Raw genomic sequence first — 24442 nt, forward strand, 5'->3', positions numbered from 1 at the left:
GAACCTACGGATACAGAGGGCCAACTATATAAAGAATGTCATGCAAGAGCTTTCTATACCTGTTTCTCAGGTAAATACAATTTACATTTAATTTCTCAGGTAAGTTTTTGATAAGTGCTGATATTACACTCTCACTGAATTCTCAATGTATCTATAATTTTATAATAAAATCAGATCATTTGTTATTATTTATTAATCTTAAAATGTCCTTCCTGTGTAGGGCTGATTATTCGTTTACTTTAGAGAAGTTTAAGCCAGAGAAAACCAGAATCCAGCTCTTATACCATATCTACTTAGACGGATTTAATTCCTAAATACCACAATACATTTTCTTTCCAACAGTGACATACTATTTATAAAGTTTTATTTGATAAAGAAAACAACTATTTTCCTTTCAATGTTCAGGAAACCAATTTGTCATTTTATATATATATATATATAAAATATATTTTTTTTTTCTTGCAACAGCCAATTGCTTTTGCAGTCTTGGATTCTTTTTCTTCTGAAATCAGTAACATTTTGTTCATAAAGTAAGTCAGGATATCTATAAAGTAAAACGAGGAAAATATTGCTCTATGTAATTTTAACCACTTTTGAGAGCAATGTTTCTCAAAGTGAACCCTAACTGCAACATCAGCATCATCTGGAACTTATGCGAAATGCAGATCCTCAGGCCTCAGCCCAGAACCAACTGAGTCAGAAACTCAGGTGGGCAAAGCAACATGTGTTTTAAAACAAGCTCTTCAGATGATGCCCATTGGCTGGGCACGGTAGCTCACACCTGTAATCCCAGCACTTTGGGAGGCCGAGGCTGGTGGAGCATGAGGTCAAGAGATTGAGACCATCCTGGCCAACATGGTGAAACCTTGTTTCTATTAAAAGTAAAAAAATTAGCTGGGCATGGTGGCGCACACCTGTAGTCCCAGCTACTTGGGAGGCTGAGGCAGGAGAATCGCTTGAACCCAGGAGGCAGAGGTTGCAGTGAGCCAAGATCGTGCCACTGCACTCCAGCCTGGCAATAATGATGCCCATTAAAGTTTAAAAAACAACTACTATAATGAATTTATTGTATTATGCTTAATTTCCATTTCCTAAATTTAAGACCTCTTATTATTTATAACTGTCTACCTTTATTCCCATATATATCCATATATAAGGGGAGATAATCAAAATTTTCTTCAAAAAAGAGACAGTTACCCTATAACTGAGTTTTGACAAAGTTTCTTAAATTATGGGCGCTCTCTTATGCAACCACTGCAGTACAGAATTTTAAAAAAAGAAAAAGAAAAAAAATGGGCACTCCGTTAATATCTTTATTTTGAATTAAGCAGCATTTTTGGGAAGACATCTTAGCTTGAAACAACCTCAATTAATGTTAATATATGGACACTGAAAAAGATCACCTGATGGAATCAAGCAAAATTTTAATATCAATGTAATAAACATTGCTAGGGGTAGTATTGAACATTTGTAGGTGTTGGATATTGCTGAAACAAGTTTTTCAAAAATCACTTTAAGAGGAAATACGATATGTGGTAAAGTTAACAGCAATCACATAATCTAGTGCTACATTTTTTTTTTAGATGGGGTCTCACTCTCTTGTCCAGGCTGGAGTACAATGGCACAGTCTCGGCTCACTGAAACCTCTGCCTCCTGGGCTCAAGTGATCCTCCTGTCTCAGCCTCCCAAGTAGCTGGGACCACAGGCACACACAACCACGTCTAGCTAATTTTTTGTATTTTTGGTGGAGACAGGGTCTCACCATGTTGCCCAGGCTGGTCTCAAACTTCTGAGCTCAAGCAATCCACCCATCTTGGCCTCCCAAAGTGCTGGGGTTACAGGTGTGAGCCACCATACCTGGCCTTAGAGCTACATTTAAAAAAAAATCAACTGCTCTAGTTCAATCAGATTCAAATAAGAATCTGACTTGAGATACAATTTCCACTCACAAACAGATTCAAAAAGTGCTGTAGCACAAACAACTTAGATATACTATGATGGGCTCTGGAAAACTGTGCTACAGAACTAAAAACAACTAGCTCTTGTGATAACAAAGTCACTGATGTCAATGAGGCAATGTAAGGTGTTTGAATAAAACTGACTACTTTTTTTCTTTTCTCAATTTTTATTCTGTCTGAAATAACAATAATAATGGCCATCCTCATTAAAAACTACCATGTATTGAACACTTCCTCTGAGTCAAGAACTGTGTAAAGTGATTTACATATGTTATGTAATTTCTCACAACAATCCTGTAAGGTAAATATCATCATTGAGCCATATGAAATTGCTGGTAATCTTTTTTAAAAAATAAACTTTTTATTTTACAATAGTTTCAGGTTCATAGACAAGTTGTAAGGATAATACAAAGAATTCCCATATGCCCTGTACCTAGTTTCTCTGCTATTAACATCTTATATTACCATGGTACCTTTGTCAAAATTTATGAAACGGTATTGATATTGATATATTTTTATTAAAAGTCCATACTTTATTTAGAATTCCTCAGTTGCTACCAAATGTCCTTTTCCTCTTCTAAGGTTCCCTCCAGGATCCCTTAAATTTGGTACTTATGTCTCCTTATGCTCCTCTTGGCTACTCAAATTTACCTTGCTTTTGATGACTTTGACAGTTTTGAGCATATGGGTCAGGTATTTTGTATAATGTTTTTCTCATCATTAAACTGGAGTTACAGATTTTGGAGAGGAAGACCAAAGAGGTAAAGTGACATTTTCACTGCATCATATCAGAGGCATGTGCTATCAACATGACTTAGCATTGTTGATATCAACCTGGATTACCTAGCTGAGGTCAGGTTTCTTCACTAGTTTTTGCAAGAAAGTCACTGATTTTTTGATTTGGTGCACAGCTCAACCTTAAGAAATACGGAGTTATGCTCTACTTTGCAGAGGGGGATTATCTAGATAAATTAACAGAACATTTGTCTATTGTCTCTTATTTATATATTCATTCATTCATTTCAGTGGGCTGATGGATAGCCATTTTACACCCTGCGGTATAATCCAATACTATGTTATTTATTTTGTTGCTCAAATCATTCCAGCTATGGCCACTGGAAGCTCTTTCAGTTGCTCCCCATGTCCCTTTTTCATATCCCACCACATATTTTTGAGCACTTCCTTACTTTCTGGCTCTATAAGATGCTCCAAGCTCATCTTGTATACTTCCTGCCCTGGTCCTAGAATCAGCCATTTCTAACATCATTAAAGAATGGTATTAGAAACCACAATGTGGGTGCTAGAATTAAATTGTTTTTTATCTATATAAAAAAAAAATTTCCCTAATACCTCAATTTTTTTTTTTTTTTTTGAGACGGAGTCTTGCTCTGTCGCCAGGCTGGAGTGCAGTGGCACGATCTCGGCTCACTGCAACCTCCACCTCCCGGGTTCAAGCGATTCCCCTTCCTCAGCCTCCTGAGTGGCTGGGACTACAAGTGTGCACTGCCACGCACAGCTAATTTTTTGTATTTTAGTAGAGATGGGGTTTCACCATATTGGCCAGGATGGTCTTGATCTCCTGACCTCGTGATCCGCCCACCTCGGCCTCCCAAAGTGCTGGGATTACAGGCGTGAGCCACCATGCCCGGCCAAATACCTCAATTTTACAGATGAAGAAATTGAGTCCTGGAGAAGTTCAGTAACTTGCTCAGGTTTCTTAGCTCAAAATGTCAGAACCAAACATCAAATCTGCACAAAATAAAGTTACCAATTTAAATCAATAGGCTATGAGTTCAGAACATGAAACACTGGAGTTTGGCATCAACTATTCTAGTTGCTCAAAGGTGTTTTGCTTACTCTAAGTACATAGACTGATGAAGAAAATAGGACATTATTACTAAGTCAACCTCTTTCATCAGGTAATTCACAAATTTTCAAAGCAAAAAAAAAAAAAGTAGTTTTCTTTAAAAAAAAAAAAAAAACCAGCTGAAATTTTAAATTATGTGTATCACTCACTGTAATCACAGGAGATCAGTTCAAAAACTTATTTTTGCCTCTATTTCTTTCCCCTAAGACTGCAATACCCACAAATTGAACTAGATGTCTATTGCATTATCCTTTAGCAGTTTGAAAAATGCATTCAAAAATCACTCTATGCCTTCCAGGGTTAGTACAGAAGAGATCCACTAACAATTAAAAATAAAGTTCTGTGTATTTGATATGCAATAGAGACCTTACAGGATTAGAGAAGTTTACTTTGAAGTTGGTAGTTTGTTGCTCAAAATGTACCTATGATTCAATGTCTTTATATGTCAATCAATCTTACTGATACAAATTAAAATTTACTAGAACACATATCCACAAAGGATTTTTTAAAAATCAAGATTCCCTTTCTACTCATCTAGCACAAAATCTTACTAATCATCTAACTAGAATAATTTTCAAGGTTAACTGTCATAAACACTCCTCAAGTTAGATTTATGGAGCAACTTCCCTTCATAAGACCAACCACACATATTTTTTTAAAAGTTTAATAGAATCGGCCGGGCGCGGTGGTTCAAGCCTGTAATCCCAGCACTTTGGGAGGCCGAGGCGGGTGGATCACGAGGTCAGGAGATCGAGACCATCCTGGCTAACACAGTGAAACCCCGTCTCTACTAAAAAATACAAAAAAATTAGCTGGGCGTGTTGGTGGGCGCCTGTGGTCCCAGCTACTCGGGAGGCTGAGGCAGGAGAATGGCGTGAATCCAGGAAGTGGAGGTTGCGGTGAGCCGAGATCGCGCCACCGCACTCCAGCCTGGGGGACAGAGAAAGACTCCGTCTCAAAAAAAAAAAAAAAAAAAAAAAAAAAAGTTTAATAGAATCATAAAAAAATTCACCTAATTCAAATCTTTTATTTCACAGATAAAAAAACCAAAACTCTTGAGAATTAAAAGTTATACTCAAAGTCAGTTGCTAGTTAACTGATGAAACAGGACTAAGTTCCATGAATCTTAAGACCAGGTTTTTTTCTCCTATGCTCAACTGGTTTATAGGATATACAATGAATAACATGTGTGTATACATATATGTATACAGGTGTGTGTGTGTGTATGTATGTATGTAGGTATATACACTACGCTAGTGAGATAATTTTTTGTTGAAGCATTTTTGAATTCCTTTCTATTGGTGAGGATGATGAAACAGGACTAAGTTCCATGAATCTTAAGCCTAGGTTTTTTTCTCCTATGCTCAACTGGCTTATAGAATATACAATGAATAACATGTGTATACACATATGTATACAGGTGTGCGTGTATATCTATGCATATATGCTAGGCTAGTGATAATTTTTTTGTTGAAGGACTTTTGAATTCCTCTCTATAGGTGAGGAATACAAGAACATGAATAAAAATGGCATTCCTACTTCCCTATTACTGATTTCTTTTTCACTGAATTTGATTTCCGTGCCCAATTTGCAAACTGCATATCTATTATGTACAGGCACTAGAGTTAGATGCTAAGGAAACAAAGGAAAAAAAAAAAAAAGACATGGTCCCTACCCTTAAAAAAGCTCTGAATTTTAAGTTCATGGTACCTTCCTAAAAGTCTCCTTTGCTGATTCTTCCTCATCTTGCAAATGCTAGAACAGTGCTGTCCAATAGAAATATAATGAGTCACAAATGCAAGTCATATATGATTTAAAATGTTCTAACAGCTATATTAAACACAAGTATAAATATATTTAATTCAATATATCCAAAATATTATAATTTCAGCAAGTAATATAAAAATTATTAATGAGATATTTCCATTTTTTGCTATGTAGTCTTCAAAATATGTGCAGCTTATCACTTGTGGCACATCTCAGTTGAGACTAATCACATTTCAAGGGCTCAATAGCCACATGTGGCTAGTGGCTACTGTACTGGATTGTGCAACCCTAGAAAATAGAATGTCTCAGGGCTCAGTCTTTGAACTGGTTCTTGTCTCTAGGTATTTGGGGATCATAAAACAGTTTCATGGCTTTAAAACCATCTATATGTTAGTCATTCCCAAGTTTACATCTGGCCCAGACCTTTTTCCTGAACTTCAAATTAATATACAACTACTTGGACACAAATCTAACATGTCCCAATCTGAAGTCTTGGCCTATAACAAGCACCCCATACCTAAATCTGCTTCTTTTCCAGACATTGCCATTTCAGTAAATGGCAATTCCATCCTTTCAGTTGCTCAGGGAAAAAGCCAGAGTCAACCATGACTCCCTTCTTTCTCATCCCATACACTTTCCACTACACTGCAGTGCTTCTCAAATAACAATGATATAATGTTATATGCCTTACAAGCCAACCAGTTATGCCCATTGCCCATTACTCTCCCACCCCAAAAAATGAAGGAAAATAAAAGCATGTATCAAACAGTATACTGTAACTCAACATGACAATTTATATTTCAGGCAAGAAAGTTTATGAAGACACCATGCAAAAAGGGGCAAAATGCATATTTACAATTGTCACAGGTATAAAGAACAGGTAGAAGAAATAAGTGTTAAGACAGTTTATATTTTGTTTTCAAAAGCTAACAACTTATGGGGCTTATATGTCTTCAGCAATTTGGACAAACTTTATCATATCACTAATGAAAATGACATACCTCACATTCCATGCAGTGGTAAAGTCTGGGTTTAGAAGCAGCAGGGTACATGTGACATCTATCAATTCTAAAATAAAGAGAAGTCATATTAAAAACAAATAGTCCTACCTTTTAAAGCTTGGCTTCTCATTCTTTTAAGGTTCTCTTTCTATCACATTATACTAATACATATCTCATGTCATACTAACTTTAATGATAAATTCCCTCTTCTAAGCTGTCAAGGATATGAAGATTACTCTCAAGACCCTCTCCTACTTATGGTAAATGTAACTCTCTTAAAAGATGACACAAACAATTTTACAATATGCCTATAAGGAATAATCTAATTAACCTCTTCCTTTTGGGTGCTTTTTGGTACTAATTTAATATTTACCAAGGAAAGAAACAAAATTTCTATGCCACTATTCATTTAACTTCACACATATCTCAAGTATTGACTGTGTGTACGAATTTTCAAAAGGAAAAAAAAAATCACTCAGAATCCAACCCACTTAACATAATTCATTTACATTCTCCTGCAAAAATTATCCTTTCTTGCACATGTTTTTACATAGGTATAGCAATGATAAATGTACAACTTTGTTCTATATTTTTCACTAAGTATTATTTCATATGCATCCTCCTATATTGCTACAGTATGTATTTTTAACAGTTGCATAACAATCCCTTAGTCCTATATACTATCAATTACCTTACTCTTTTGGCTGTTTCCTGTTTGTTTTTAACATTATAGGTAATACTACTATAAACATTTTTAAACAAACTTTTTGTCTTGTAGGCTATTTTCTTGGGCTATTTCCTGAAGCAGAACTACTATGTCAAAAGAACTTAAAAATCAGTATGACTCCTACTAAGCATTTCCAGATTGTCTTTAAAATGGACTGTATCTATTTATACTGGCAAAAGGAACGTGAGTGTACTTATGTCCCTATAACTGACCTATATATATTTTTAAAAATGAATGTGACAGATAAAAAATTACAATTCATTTGTTTTCATTTACATTTGTTAATAGAAACATTTTCATTGTTTACTATATATAGTTCATCTTATGAACCGGCTATTCACATCCATTAGCTATTTATTTACCATGGTCTTGACAGAATTCCTATATATGCAAATAAGCACCATAAGCCTGTATTTGAAAGAACAAAATTAGCAAAGTTTAGACATATTGTCTTTGTCTTACTAAAACTGAAAATAATTCTAGGATTAAGGTTATCTATCTAGGGGCACAGTACTAAATTAAGGCAATCCTACCAAGCTCTTATTAAATGTCATGTAATAAAATAATACAAATAATTATTACCATTTATTTAGCATTACTGTGTATGAGGCATGGCAGTAAGCACTTTATTTTATATTATTTCACTAAATTATCATAATCACAATCCAAAATACTCTTATCCCACTTTACAAATAGGGAAACTGAAATTCTGCAATTTAAGCAATTTGCCCGTAGTCACCCAATTAGCATGTGGCAAAGTCAACATCAAAATTGTTTCCAACAAGTCAATTATGCTGCAAACAAAATGTCTGCCTACAATAACTGGGACATTTTCAGTGTTTAAGTAAAATATAAACTTCTGAATATCTAAGAGCAAATACACATAAACACATCCAATAATCATTTAAAAATATTCTAGTTAACAATAAAATCAATTATTTTATTCTATCTTAATAGGAGATTAACATTTATTTGGGGCCCATGATTTCATTACTAGTGAGCATATTGAAATATTCAATTCAAATGAGCAACAAACAGTAGGATCAGCACACATTTATTTTGACCTCCAAGTCATTACATACATTACAACACAATATATGCCTATGAAGAATAATTAACCTCTTCATTTTTTTACTTTTAGTAGTTTTTGGTACTAACTTAATGTTTATCAAGAAAAAGAAATATAATATTCTATGTCACTATTCATTTAATTCCACAAATATTCCAAGTATTGACTATGGACAAAGATTAAAGTAGGCCCTTAGGACTGAGTGATCAAATGTAATGATAAACAAGACCTAATTTTGCCTCTAGGTTATCTTCAAGTTGGAGAGACTATATAAACAAATAATTATATAAGGCAAAATAATTATGAAGTAGAAACATAAACCACATTTTGGGGCCCACTAAAGAAGCTGCAATTAATTCTTAGTGGAATTATACATGGAAGACTGTAAATAAATAGTGGTCACGGCACCACCTTACCATACTGGAAAAAGCATGAGCAAAGATAAAAATGCATGGAACTTCACACATAGTCTGCTCTCCAAGAGATTATGGATACCAGAGCATGACTACAACACAAGGTACTGGTAAATTGTACCAGAAAATGCAGCCTTCTAAAACCTGGTCTCAATTTCCTGATCAGCTTGGCCTTCCATTACTTTCCTTTACATGTTACATTCCACCTGAGTCAAACCCCACTGTCCTATGAATACACCTCCTACCCACCTACCTTTTCTCTGAATATAATTCAGATTTACCTGCTTGCTATTCTTTCTGCCTCACGTCTTCCCATCTCCTAATATTTAACAACAAAAAAAAATGTTTAAAGGCTTTCCTAACCTACCTAGTTGGAAAAAACTCTTTCATCTCTATTATTTTTTTCTTTGAGACGGAGGCTCACTTTGTAGCATAAGTTGGAGTGCAGTGGTACAATCTTGGCTCACTGCAACCTCTGCCTCCCAGGCTTCAAGCGATTCTCATACCTCAGCCTCCCCAGTAGCTGGGACTACAGGCACATGCTACCACACCCAGATAATTTTTTGTATTTTAGTAGAGATGGTGTTTCATCATGTTGCCCAGGGTGGTCTTGAACTCCCGAGCTCAGGTGATCGACCTGCCTCAGTCTCCCAAAGTGCTGGCATTACAGGTGTGAGCCACTGCGCCTGGCCTCATCTCTGTTTTATATGTATCTTACTTTTGTTACTTATATAAATATTGTCCTCCTAATTGGATCATAAATTTTTTGCAGGCAGGTCCTCCCTAATACATCTTCAAATTATTCATTCACTCAACAAATTTTGTAAGCATCTACAATAAGCCAGGTACTGAGCTGGCTGAAGATGAGTAAGCACAGTCCCTGGCCAAAAGCAGCTCCATGTCTGACCACAGCACAGAGGAGTGGTAAGAGGATAGGCCTTCCTTAAAGCCATACTACCTGGGTTTGAATCCCAGCTTCTCCACTTACTACCTACATAACCTAACCTCTTGGAACCTCAGTGAAACAAGGATGATAACATCAACCTCATGGTGTTGTGAGCAATGAAATTCATTCCATTTCTCCACAGCTTTTTGACACACAGTGAGTACACTTAAACGCCATCACTGACTGACCAAGAAATGAGTATTTTCTTTTTTTTTTTTTTTTGAGACGGAGTCTTGCTCTGTGCCCCAGGCTGGAGTGCAGTGGCGCGATCTCGGCTCACTGCAAGCTCCGCCTCCCGGGTTCACGCCATTCTCCTGCCTCAGCCTCCCGAGTAGCTGGGACTACAGGCGCCCGCCAACACACCCGGCTAATTTTTTGTATTTTTAGTAGAGACGAGGTTTCACCGTGTTAGCCAGGATGGTCTCGATCTCCTGACCTCGTGATCCGCCCGCCTCGGCCTCCCAAAGTGCTGGGATTACAGGCTTGAGCCACCGCGCCCGGCCGAGTATTTTCAACATAAGTAAGGAAGTCTGGAATAATGGGGAGGTTGTTCCCTTAGTAAAACTGTCTAAATTTCCAAACTTGTAAAATAGGCAGCAATAACAAAAAACCCCTTCATAGTCAAGTAGTTATATGGAAAGGTTTGTAAATGATGGGAAAGCCTCTGGAATTTCTTTTGACATCTACAATTTTCTAAAAAGTGATTATTCTACCTAGGTAAATTGGCATAGTCCCTTGGAATCTCCCTTTCTACATTAAAGAAAATGTGTCTGACCAATGGTAGTTGCTATTTGTTGGTACTTCTAACACAATTTCCCTCCTCCCTCCATCACAAGTGAAGACAAGAAGTCCATCCTCCATGAGAGACTTCTGTACAGCAGTACAAGGCAAAAACTAACACAGCAAGTACTTAAGTCCCCGCTTTTCATTTTATGGTTATGTGAAGATACAGGAAGACTTATCAAAGTAACACTTCCTCTACTGGCAGGTCTCTCCCTAAGAGAGCAACAGCAGCTACTGGGTATAGACAGAGCCCAGCTCCATCACTTACTGGGAATTCTTGGGCAAATCACTCCATCTCTCTAGGCCTTAATGTCCTTCTCATATGTAAGATGGAGCTATCATGGGGATATTCGATGATTAAACACTTGAAGTGTTAGTACAGTCTCTGACATACAGTAAGGACTGAATGGTAATTCCTGTTACAAAGCCTGTATTTCCTAGTCCAGTTCCACAAATGATATTGGGACTGGATGCCTCCAGAGGGAGCAAAAGATCCTCCTAAGCTGGCTAAGCAGTGACTGCTGAGCAGAGGGATACTTTTTGACTTTTAAGAATCTTAGAATTTAAAACATCAACAGCCTTGACCACCATCAGTGGTACCTAGTAACATATATAACCATAGGCCCTTCTCTTCTCCTCTTTCACAAACTGCTAAAACTTCCTCATTCAGGACTCAGGCTCAGACAAGACTTCCTTCAGTAAATATTCCAGTCTGATGTAAAAGGTAGGGGTAAAGTGCAATGACAGAAATGAGAAAGGACTAGGAGAAGAAACTAGATTAGAAGTATCAGACATAATTAAAGAATCTGATCCTCACAACAACCCTCTGAGGTCTTGATTAGTATTTCCTTCTTTTGGTGTGGAAATAGGAAGAAAGAGGTTAAGTAATTTGCTAAGTCATTGCTAAGTGACTTCAGTGTGCTGACGAGTTCAGTTTAAATCCAGGTCTGCTGTCCTGCAAAGCAGATGCTCTTTCACTCTACCACACTACAGGCAATTACTTTGCCTTCTGCAGATTAGGACTGAACCAAAGACCTGAAAAAGAACATGTATAATCAACGGTTGTTAACTATTTGACTCTGTCAATTTCATCAACGATATGCCATTTCCTCTGCAGTTTCACCCAAAAGACATGAGGTACTGAAATCTCTACAGTCTCTTGAAATTAAACAGGTCTCTCTCCAAACACTAGAACATATACCAGCAAATAAATGTTCCTTTGTTACATACACTACAATATATGACTAACCTATCATCACATCACAGGGAGAAAAAGAATCAGGGCACATTACACATAGAAAAGTAGCTAAATTTCAGCTATAACAAGGAGAAGATAAAAGGATGCTACAGAAGTTGGAGAAAAATCAATATGCTTTTCTTGCTGCACTGCATTCTAGAAATGGCCCAAGGCCAGTAGTAGTCACCTGGTAATGGTCACTGGATTTGACAACTGTCTCTAACAGAGAATGGTTTTTGTGCATCTAGAAATAAATTCAAGGCCAACTTAAATCAGTAATTCTTTTCCTCCAAAATACATTCAGGTTACCACAGGAAGTGAAGCTTGAGTTAAAGCTATATGGTAAACACCAGAGAGGCCTTGTTTATTATAGTACACCGTCACGGAATCAACAGCTGGACTAAGCTAAAAACTCTTGCTTACAAACTCTTGTTACTCATTTGACAAATGTCTGTTGAACATGTCTTTACATGTTCTGAGTAAATAAAAATGATCCACAATCCCTTTTCCTAATAAACTCACATTCTAGCCAGGAAAAAGGTTGTTTAAATAATCAGCTAAAATACAGTGTGACAAGTGATACTATTATGCAAGCCATCTGAGTAAACGGCTCCCATAAAAGAGCAGGGAATAATTACTGCTTCCTGAAGCAGTCAAAAAGGCTTCACAGTGTTAAGTGTGTGTATGTGTACGCATGTGCACGTGCTGGCAACCACACTGATAATGCCAACATTAAGACATGAGCCTGGCCTCAGCAAAGGCATGGAAGTAAGGTAGTAGTACACACAGAGTCAAAGAATGGAAGAATGCTGCTTGTGGCTGTAATGAACATATGTATCAAATAGCTGCTAACATAAATGTTTCTAGGGTTCAAATGAATGTCAAAAAAGTAGCAAAGGAAATTTGACAAGAAATGTCAACTAACACTCTGCCGCAGTGTCTCAAGAGCTTGAAAAGGCTGTGATAAACTGGAACAGACTTGCCCAGTTAAGAAGAGTAGAGGCTATATGTCCCAGCCAACTGTTGCCAGGTAGAAAGTTGTATACTCAACCAAGCCTTATGATTTTTCAAGTGAAGACAGAAATCAGATTTATCCAACTAATAAAAAGCAATTTTTAAGACATTATACAAGCCACACCAAAATGTATCTAGATTAGCTTCAGCCTGTGCGCTAAGAATCTGCAACCACTGATGCTGAATATAAACTGGAGGAAAAACTGGGGACAGGCTGTGAAGGCCCTTGAATACTATATGCTAAGGAGTTTCAACTCTACGTTGACCCTGTGGGTATCATGAAATAAGATAAGCATATAATGTATTTCAGAAAAGCGTCGGTCAAATTGTTTTTAAGAAATGCTGTTCAAGCATGTCTGAAATGACTGGCTACTGGCATAATGGACACGGGTCACAAAAGAGCCTGGAAAAGGGGTAGACCGGTTATGAGGTAATAACATTTGTCTGGATGAGAAATAATGAAGGCCTGGTCAGCCAAAGAAATGGAGAGCAGAAGACAGTTTTTAAAGAGAGAGCTCAGATACAGACTAAGTGGGGGCTGTGAAAAAGAGAGAGGAGCAAGAAAAGATGGCAGGAGGGCACACCTGAAGAGTTGCACCAGAGAGCTCTGTCCAGAAAGAACTCCAATGCTGTGGTCTTCCCTCCTGCTTCTTATATCTGTTATGGATTTCTCAAACATCAGAATTACAGAATCAGTCCTCTCCCAAACCAAATGTATTACTATTGCAGACTTTAAAAAAATAAATAAATAAATCTCTAACTAACTAAACAGGGATAATTCCTAAACATCTAAGGAATTCAGCAGGTTAATGAAAACAAGAATTCAGTTTGGTTAGGAAGAAAAAATCTATCCCAGGAGTAAAGGTCACCTTCAGTTACAGAATACATTTTTAGGTGGATGCCTAGGATTCTGGCATGATCGATCACACAGACAGACATTCAGAAACTGTCACTTAAATTGTCATCTTTCTTCACTTGGGTCTTCTTATAGGTATACTCTCTATAACAAACAGTTTTAAAGGTGTAACATTTTCATGAAATAACTGCTTTTTCCTAACATTTTTGACATGTTTTTCTTAGCAAGATTCACCTCTGTGCTCTAATTGCTTCAGTTCGTAAGTTTGGCAGAATACTCTTTTATTTTCAGCATTTTCAGACATCTTTTTCTGTCAAACCCAAAATTCACTTCCTTATATTTATTGATAATACAATATATAACCTGAGTAGTATGTGACACCATACTAAACTATGCTATCCACCCCCCTCAAAATAGTCAAATCAAAAACTGCTTCCATGAGGATGTAGGTTAGGATCAAATCAAAAGCTGCTTTTGTACACATGCACAGTTGCATCTGAATTCAAAGTTTAGATGCCAGCTATTCGTGTGGGTGAGCTTAAACATTTAATATTCTGCAAGGTTCCTTTTGAGCCTATTAAAACTAAAACTATGTGGTAAGAAGACACAGCAAAGCCTGCGATACAGTGTCCAGAAGGACAAAATAGAGAAATGGAGAGGACTTGGAAGACCACAGAAAGAGGGTAGGTTGAGCTGGCATACATAAATGGGCAACTACAGCCTCTCACTTTTTAAAATTCAGTTTCTTTTCTATAAGATAATCATTCTATTCCCCAACTTAGTTTTACATTGGTTCGATTATGCATTTCTGTGCACCAGAATATAAACAATACAGTTTTGTTTGTCAAAAAATAACTTGATGGAGTCATATGGTGTTACTTTTTACCTCAGTGTTACTGAAAACTACAGCACGGTGATGGAATGCAGAGTTAAAGAGGGTCTAACAACAGATAAACTTGCTTACCTTTAAGTTTATCCCTAAACCCATGTCTTAAAGTGTATGCCATAAATTTGGGCTATGGCTAAACTAAGGAAGGCACAGCCTTCTAATAAGAAAATATATAACAAAGGACTGAGTGAAACAGTCACACCGAAAATAGAAAACACTGCTCATTAAACCTTCAGAGTCCTTTTCTATGGTATAAAAAGGGACACGTGTTATTAACCAATTAATGACAGTATGTTACAGATAGTGCTGAGAGAAATTCAAGGAAATCAATATTTCATACATTAGGCAACACTCTTCTCTACATCTCTCACCCCCAAAGAGATTGTTTGTCACTCAACTGTAAGCTTCTTGAATAAAAGGACCACATATTTATTCACCTTTTTATCCCCCACAGTACTCAGGACAGCATCTAGTATGAGTAGACCCTTGGTAATGGCTACCGAACTGGCAACTAAAATTCTCTAGGAAACAAGTTCTTATTCAAAATCAGCCTCCAGGCATATTGAGCACTTTTGAAGGTACTGCCGTACATGGGAAGGGGAAGCTTTATAAAAACAGTAAAGGACACGGTCTTAAATTAGTCTTCTCCCAAAAAGTGAGACCTGAGGTGGGCATACAATGATAAACAGAATTTGTGCACATGGAGGCTTAATATGGCAGAACACCAAGAAAAGAGACCAGATGGAATGATTAGGGATTGTCTGATGCAGTAAAAAAAACTGTCTGAGAGAAATGGAAGAAGTGAATGCCGGATAGTTTTGTTTTGCTCATTTCAGCACAGGAACAGGACACAAAGGGCCAGAGCTCAACTGGAACTTGCAGTGGAATGGCACATCCATAAATCAATGGGCTGGTTCACAGTATCACTAACACCATCATGCCTACATTATCTCATTTGGACTGCTATGAAAATGAGTTTTGCTGCCTATAAAATACTGAAGGATTAGAAACCAGAGACTGAGCCTATAGGGACTAGAGTCTTCTTCAGTGACATTCAGATTTTTTTTTCCTTCAAATGAAATCTTACCGATGACCCCAATACATAAACAGATAAAATCTGAACTGCTCTGGTTACAGGAGGTACCCTGAAATTCTGCTTGAGGGCTTCTATATAATCACTCTGGTTGTAAAATTTGTCCAGGTAAGTACAAACTACTCACTTGACAGAAAGGTTAGCACCCACCGAGACAGTGAATGGAAAAGCCAGAACTAGAATTCAGGAATGCCAACGCTCAGAGAAGGGCTCTTCCTACTATATTCCATGTCACTTCTAAAAACCAAATGAAGAAAATATGATTCATACTTACCATCTCTGTTCAGCCACTGCTTTCTTGTTCTGTACAAAAGGAGCTTGTTGTGGACATATGGTAAAAGGAACTTGACACACCAGCTCTCCACACCCAGTTTGTTTTCAACCAGGACTATGGGACTCCGGTTATACCTAGCTTCAGGACATGGGATCAGGCCAATTTCATCTCTTAATATGTAAAACATAAAAAAGAATTAAAAATAAGAATACTAACCTTTTCAACATTTTTCTAATTTCAGAGTATCTTAAAAAACCCACATATTTCCCCCTTCCTTAATAATATTATTTAGCTCACTTACTGGGATTGGTAGATGCTAATAGTGGCAAGAGTATGGGAAAACCGGTATGCTGAACTCTCTGTAGACAGGAGTGAAAACTGGTCTTGCTTTTGGATGGCAACTTAAAAAAAATGTCTTTCAAAATTTTGAATGAACATACCCTTTGATCCAGCAATTCAGCTGCTCAGAAATTATCCTATGTCAAAATATGTGAATCAGTTGTTCACTGCAATGTTGCAAAAAAACTAGAAACAATCTAAATGTTTATCAATATAAGACTAGTAAAAAAAAAAAATGGCCCATCCACATAATCAAGCCATTAAAAAACAATGAGGTAGATCTGCATACGCTGATATAAAAAAAGTTACCAAGATATATGAAATGAAAAAAAAGCAAAATGCTGAACACAGTGTACAGCACAAATCCTTTTGTATAATTTCTTTAGAAGATATATAGATGCATTAAACATTTTCTTGGAAGGATAACAAGAAATTTTTGGAGAGAGAAAGGTGTTAAGGATTTTATTTTTATACAGTTTCAATTATCTAATAACTTGTATGCATTTCTATTTTTTAATGTCAACAAATGTGTTTATGCTTGCTTGCTAATAAATGCATGTGGACCAGAAACAAAGTATCAAAAAAAGTTATTTTATCAGTGAGATTTTGGGCCATTTTTTCTTCTTTATACTTTCCTGAATTAAAAAACCACCCAAATAAATGTTAAAACACAAAATACATTTCAGAATTCAATCATTTTCCTCTGTGGTAGCATCTATAACCCTCAATCCACCTCAACTTAAGCTGAAAATTTGCATTAAAGGCAGAGATTTAACAAACAGTATGTAAGGCATTTGACTTAGTAAATGAACCAGCAAACATAAAAAATTTGTGCAAAACACACTCACATGCCTTTCAACTCTAAAGGAAGTTATAATTCTTGCCTACACAAAGGATCCTTTCTCAAACAGAATGTTCTCTGTTTAATTAATGAATAACAAGAAACTGTTTAACAATAAGAGTAGTTGAAATAAATGTTTTTAGAGTGTCTATATAGATATTTTAAATATGTCTTTAAAAAGCAGAATAATGAACTGGTTTTCAGAGTTTGTGTGTGACATTATGTATTATGTCCCTGGCATCCCCTTATCAAGAACACAATGGTCTGATAGACCCAAAAAGAGGGAAATTGGTTGAATTACAAAGTAGGAGAAACACCCTGTCTTTTTGTTGGGCCACTATCACAATTTGGTAGGAGGCTGTGGATTTAAAATAAAACCCCTCCTGGAAACTAAACTGGATAGCTTAGAGGTAATCTACTTTCTACTGATCACTTCATTAGTGACACAGAGATTTATCAATAAAAAGGATATCTTAGGGGTTGCAAGACACTAACAATTCTTTCAAGCTAATTTAACTCTCAAGAAGATTGTGGGATCTATGGGTTTTTATCCTTACAATTGGTTCAGTTGACTCAAAGGTGTTTTGATATACTATATCAATATTACCATAAGTTTTCTGATTAACTACAATGTACTGGGTGCTTTGTTAGGTTCTAAAATTCTAAAAGAATAAAGCAAAGTGGTCTCAGACTTCAAAGAGCTAAAGTCTTGCTGGGGAGCTGTCTCAATATCCATAATAAAATGTTACCACTTTACTACTCTAATAATATAAACAAAGTCCTGTAGGAAGAATAAGGACAAAGCTGAAAGAGCACCTGAGGTCAATGCCTAGTATTTCAAAATATATTTTTTGCATCTCTATTTGGTAGTATCCTGAAATCTATCTAATTCATTATTATGACACCTAGCCATATGTAGCTATACTTGACTAATATAGGACTGAATCTCTGGTATTTTCTGATGTTTGTGTTTTACTACATGAAGAATATTAAAAAATAAACAAAGTAAAACCAAGTAAGTGAATAAACTCAATATGATTATTTCAGGAAATTCTGTTCTCTGAGATATAATAACCTATTTACAACACTTCAAAGAACTGCAAGAGTCAACAATATAAATGTTATAGTAACAAGAATAAAAGAATCCTGTTTCTGGGTATGGTTTGTTTTTGGGGGGGATTTTTTTTTTAAACTTAAATTCACAATATAAAAACCTGTCTTGCTCACTAATTCAACTAGGATTACAATGCCCAACTAATAATTTGGTATCTAAACTACAGAAAAGAGCCATCTGCACAATTAAAAAACACACTGCTTTGACTGGCTGTTCTTTCAAGAAATACTTTATAAAATAAGAATGGCTTGGATATAGCAGGTGCCCAATAACTGCTTCCTGAAAGGCTGATTATCCTTGTACTTTAGTGATAATATTCAAATTAATAGTTTTCACTTCTTGTCCCTCTAAAAGAACATTATCTCTGATTTTCTCCTAATAAAGTATACTGAAAAGGGCATGTGTCCAAGTTCTGGATGGAAATAGATACACACACACACACACACACATATCAATATCAGGTCATTTTGGCTTCTATAGACTTCAGTTTCCTCATTTGTAAAATGGTAGAATTGTATTATATCTCCAGTAAGGGAAATGCGCTAGATTTCACCCAGGTTTCAAATTTTATGACTGAGAAACCTGGCAGCTATTTTCATGTGAGGAGAATAAAAACAGTCTTAACAGATAATGTAGAGCACTAGGGGGAAAAACACATGAAGAGGTAGTATGGTGAAAAGACAAAAGTACTTGATTGGAAGTCCAGAGTTCTAGTTAGTTTCCATTCTATCTACTGACAGGCAATGAGAATTTGGCAAGTCACTTGCCATCAGTATCCTCATCTGAAATACAGGAATAGTATCTTCCCTGCCTGTTATGGAAACCAAATAATGTCATGTGAAGAATGTGGCAAACTACAAAGTGCTAGACAAAGATGAAATACAGTACCATTAATCCATTTAAGAGCCTTTAGTCCACCAGTAGAGTTCATTGGTTAATAATGGAAAACCGAGGCAAAGAATTTAAGCCTTTGTCAAGTTATGTCACCCTAAGATACAGTGTTATGCTGCTTTCTCAAAAACATTACATGTACTTTGTAAAGATAGGTCAGTAAGCTTCCAAATAATAGTGTGTTTGACTTCAGACTTCTGTGTCTCATCCCTTAAGTCACAGTCCACTTTTTTCTAGCCAATTTCAAATAGGATTCCTTCCAGAATCATTTTAAAGTTGGAAGGGACTGCATTCCTCTGTCATTTCATCTGATGAGGAAACTGAGGTCCAGTGAGGTTTATGAGGATTACCTAAGGTCATATTGCTAGTGGCTAAGTTCTGGGCCTCCTAATACTTAGCCCCAAACCCTTGACACTAGAACAAAGAGCAAAACAGGATTTAGATCAATTCTTTCTATTTTTCTGAAAATTTAAATTCTAATTCCATACTCAAGATTAACACTGGAAAACTCAGGAAAAAAAAAAAACTAACTAAAAGTCACTTGTAATCCCTGTTTTGCTATTAACATGTTTGGGTATATATCTTTTTTTTTTTTCCTGAGACAGGATCTTGCTCTGTCATCCAGGCTGGAGTGAAGTGGTGCAATCCTCACTCACTGCAGCTCCAACTCCTGGGCTCAAGAAATCCTCTCACCTCAGATCTCCTGAGTAGTTGGGACTACAGGTATGCACCACCATGCCCAGCTAATATATATATATATATATATATATATATATATTTTTTTTTTTTTTTTTGGTAGAGATGTAGTCCCACTATGTTGACCAGGCTGGTCTCAAACTCCTGGCCTCAAGTGATCCTCCCACTGAGCCTCCCAAAGTGTTAGGATTACAGGTGTGAGTCACTGTGCCCAGCTGGGTATACATCCTTTTTTCCTGAGTATTTTCAAAAAGTGGGATCATATTGAACATATTCTATAATCCTTTATGGAAAAAAACTGAGCAATTCCCATTAAACATTTTCCCACATAATCAATTTTGATATTTTTAATGGTTGCAATGAATGTGCTATAAATATCAAACATATCTCTAGTTATTTCTTTACAAAATAGTCTTATGAGAGGAACTACTAATAAATTTCACTCTTTTACACTGTTAGGTTTCTGGCCATTTACATTCCTGGTATTTAACAAGGTATTCAATTACCTGCATAACTAAGAAGATCATAGGATTTTTAAAGATATGATGGTTTGGGACAGCAATCAAGTTCTAATGGTGCTCACTTTTTAGGTTACCTTCATCACAGGCGGCTACAAAGGCAGAGCAATGTGGAATGAACCAGCACATTTACTTAAGATCAAAGTATGATACATCTCTTTGAGGGCCTCACTTCACAATAGGGATCCATTCATTGGCTTCCAGATGATGTTCACAGTTCATCTAACACTGACATTGACTTTGTTCCTTATGTTTAGACAGCTTCTCCTGTCTATACTTCTCAGAAACACCATCGACTAGAACAGAGCCACTTATTATCCACAAAAGTTGTATCAACCAGCTTACCTTCTGGGAGAGATGGATCGTACCCAAATACTAAAACTGAATCCCGTAGTGTGGAGCAAACAAACAGAAAACAGTCCAAGGATTCGGGAAATGGTAAAAGCATTTTAAATCTAAATAGTAGTTATTTTCGTTTTGTTCTGCTCCCACTCCCCAAAAGAACTGGAATTCTTTCCAGCACGACCAAAAAGGAAAGCTAGTAAAATATCTAAAGGAACTGACCCTTGCATATTGATAATTAAAATTCTCCTGGTGATTTAGATATTTCAGAAACCTTATAGGCTTTCTAATTCCAAAGATTATCAACTTAATGTTTCACTGAAATTATATTACTGATCTTATTTAGAAAAAGCTACACAAATTACTACTGTTTATTGTTACTTGCCATGCACCGTTAGGTTTTACATATACTATTTTATTCTGCACAATAATCTCATAAAGTAGGAATTTTGACCCCATTTTACAGATGAAGAGTCTTGTCTAAGTCTACTCAGTTAATAAATGACAAGCAAAGATTCAAATCCAGTTTGACCAGCTTAGACTGTCAAACTCTAAACTCAAATTTTTACAACCATACTACACTATTATTTAAATAAATAAAAATCAGGTATAGGAAGCCCAGTAGACTCTGGCTTTCTATTCTTCAGTTCACCTTGCAGACGATCTAAAATTGCCTTTCATTATTCTTTACTAAAAAATGTTCACTGGTGCCTACCCATTGCCTTAGAAGTGTACATCCCTGAGCCAGCTTTTCTTCACCCCTCATGTCTCACTCAGTTTAAATGCTATTGCCTCAGAAAGAACTATCTTGACCTTATAATCTAAATTGGGTCTCCCTGTTGTTATTCTAAGTACCCTTCTTACTTTTTCTGACTCTTTTCATAATCTGTATGTTGACTGCTTAAAGTCCCATTAGGATAGGGACCATGTCTAGTTTGTTCATTAAACCACCCAGTTTTTAACCCTGTATACCCAGAGACCAGCATTGTGCCTGTCAAATGGAGGTACTCTTTTGCAGAATGTATGAATGGAATGAAAGAAATTAAATGAGAGTCAAGGATCTCCATAATCTGGCCCTACTGTACCTTCTCAGCCACATTTTGCTTGTTTAGGTCAATTCACTGCTCCCTGTGGAGGTCTCTGGCTCCCTCTGAGACTACAAATCCTGCCCAGACTTTAATATTCGGCTTAAAACCCACCTCCACTAGCAGCCCTATCCGAGACATAACCAGCCTCCTCTCCACTTCTAGTAGACTCCCATAGCACTTGCTCACCATGCTGCTATCCAACTTTTACTATAAACTACTTTGGAGGGTTAATTTACTGTTCATGCAGTTAGTCTTAGGTCTCATCTACACCTGCACTATGCATCACAGTAGTCACTGGGCACATGGAGCCACTATGTACAAATCCACTTAAATTAAATAAAATTTAAAATTTGGTCCCTGTTCATATTACGGACATTTCAATTGCTCAATAGCTACTATGGCTAGTGGCTACCATATGGAACAGCACAGACATAGAAAATTTCCACCACTACAGAAATTTCTGTTAGTGCCTTGAGTTCAAGAACTGTGTTTTAAACTTCTATTTCACACAGTAAAGATGGTACCCACAACACCTCATAAACAGTGAGAGTTCAATACTTAATAGAAAAAACAATACCTTGCTGGATAAGATAATTTTAACGTGACTATTTACATTATAAACTGTTGTTTTCTACATTAGCACAGGGTCCATGCACTAAGTTAAAGACTATCCCTAGGTCAAGTTTTCAGTTTTAGAGAATCCAGTATGATTATCTAATAGTCAACCATACAAACAGCATTTATATAGTATTATCTAGTTTATAAAGTGCTTCATATTCACCAATCATTTGGCCAATATATTTTTGGTGAGGAACACAGAGATTCAGGGAAGGTCTAATATTTATTGAGTGGCAACTAAGTACCACTGTGTGAGGTGATTTTCCTGTTTTCATCAGCCTCACAAGATCAAGAGGAAACTGAGGCTGACAGAAGGTACCTATTCACATCATACAGTAACAAAATCCACATCTCACCACTACATCCTCAACTCCTTCTGGCTAAATATTTCTACATAAACAAAGCCAGTGTATTTAATGAAGTAGATGCTGGCTAATAAAATTACAACCGATCTTAAGTTTGGAGAAGGAAAACAAAAAATTTTTTTTATAAACTGAAAGTGTAATTAGATATAGTAAAGTTAGATACAAACGTTACAGATAAACAATGCCTTAAAAAAAAAAAAAAGAAACACAGTCTCTTTATTTTGGAGGTAAATGGGCTAAACTAAGGGAAGAAAGCGCAGGCAATTTTGAAAAGCCCAAATTATAAGGCATTTAAAAAGATGCATAGTAATATTATTGAAAATAGTTTTTACTGTGGGGAATATGTACTCAAATATAGCTGATGACTAGTATTAAACAATGAGTTAAGCTATTTAAATGTTTAAGACCTATATTACAAATCATTACATTATTCCGAATATCCAACTTATCTCAAAGTTTTAAATCTCAAATGACCCAAACCCTTATTACTAATAAATTATACATTGAGAATATATTAATGAGGTTTTACAGTAGAAAAAGGATTAGAGAGGGGCATTAAAGTCCTTTAAGAGTTTCCATAAATGTGAGCCACAGGAACTGGGACATGTTCCAAACTGCACTGTGTTAAACTGCCAAGCCAATGAACATTCAATCTTGGTTTCTTCAAATATAATGATGCTCTTTTAGTCTACCTCAAAGAAGACAACATAAGACGATTACGACATTTTGTATTAGACTTCTAATCTCTGCTGTAATTTCTTCTAGAAAAATAATACCAGTGATGAGAAAATATACTCTTCATTTGTCCAACTTTTTTTTTTTTTTGAGGTCATCTCTTACTTGCACTAAGGCTCCCATTCTCAAAAAGAAATCGAAAGACTGATATACAGCAAGGCATCAAAGCATTCTTTAGAAGGCTCAGCAACCACTATGGATACTGCCAGGAAATCATTCCAAACACTCTCATTTTGAAAGAGGCAGCAGTCATAGGGGGAGGGAAGTGGATGCTGTCAGAGGTGGCAGGTGTGTTTTGAGGCCAGCAGTGTTTTGTTTTTAATGTGGCACAGTTGCATGTCTCCAATTGTGTGCCACAAGGGAACAAAACATCCGAGGGCTTCTTAACTGTTTTACAATCATGACCTTGGAGGAAAAGAACAGTTTGGTAAGATACAAGTTTGGCAACTTTTTTAGGCAGAAAAGCTGAACCGGTTAGAATACTTAAAAAAAAAAATCATGAGTTCCAGTCTAAAGAACAAAATAAAAATAAACTAAATAATAAATAATAAAAAAATAAACTAAAAAATAAACAAACTCCAAAAACAACTAGATAAAGTGAAAGTAATGCAGAACTGGATGCCATGTTTCTTTTCTTTGAGGAGGAAGAGGTATGGGAAAGGAGGTACATTGTTGCTTCTTCCCTACACCTTTGTATAATGTAGATCTCCCTCTCTCTCTCTCAATAGCTTTCTTTTCACTCATTACATAAAAGCAAAGTGTTACAAAAAGTAGACTTTTGCGGTATCTTCCCACAGTACTTCAAGTAAAATGGAACAGATACATGTGTCAGTTCTGCAGTGTCCCGTTAAAGAGGGCAGCAGTGTTGGGATAAAAATGAGTTAACATGCTCCTTGTAACTATGAATCCGCTTATGCTAAAAAGTATCGAGGTTTAATTTGCTTTATCCCAGACTGCGCTTTATCCCATTTGCTTTATCCCAGACTGCGCCCACAAAAGCT

General features: G+C 36.3%; 1 protein-coding gene across 7 annotated transcripts in view; it reads right to left on the bottom strand.

Moving 5' to 3' along the window:
* The window catches only part of PTAR1 (protein prenyltransferase alpha subunit repeat containing 1), a 43237-nt gene that overhangs the window by 18067 nt on the left and 728 nt on the right, over positions 1-24442 (bottom strand). For 5 of the 7 annotated variants that reach the window (XM_032164254.2, XM_032164252.2, XM_032164251.2 and 2 more), the window contains exons 2-3: positions 15895-16064; positions 6594-6660 (exon numbers count right to left, since the gene is read on the bottom strand). In XM_032164254.2, the coding sequence (XP_032020145.1) occupies positions 6594-6660; positions 15895-16064 (237 nt within the window). Of the gene's footprint in view, positions 1-5535; positions 5601-6593; positions 6661-15894; positions 16065-24442 lie in introns of those variants that run through there. The other 2 variants (XM_058445214.1, XM_058445215.1) reach the window with 2 other exon arrangements.

Source organism: Hylobates moloch, unplaced genomic scaffold (genome assembly GCF_009828535.3).
Source record: "Hylobates moloch isolate HMO894 unplaced genomic scaffold, HMol_V3 SCAFFOLD_10, whole genome shotgun sequence".
NCBI classification, from domain to species: domain Eukaryota; kingdom Metazoa; phylum Chordata; class Mammalia; order Primates; family Hylobatidae; genus Hylobates; species Hylobates moloch.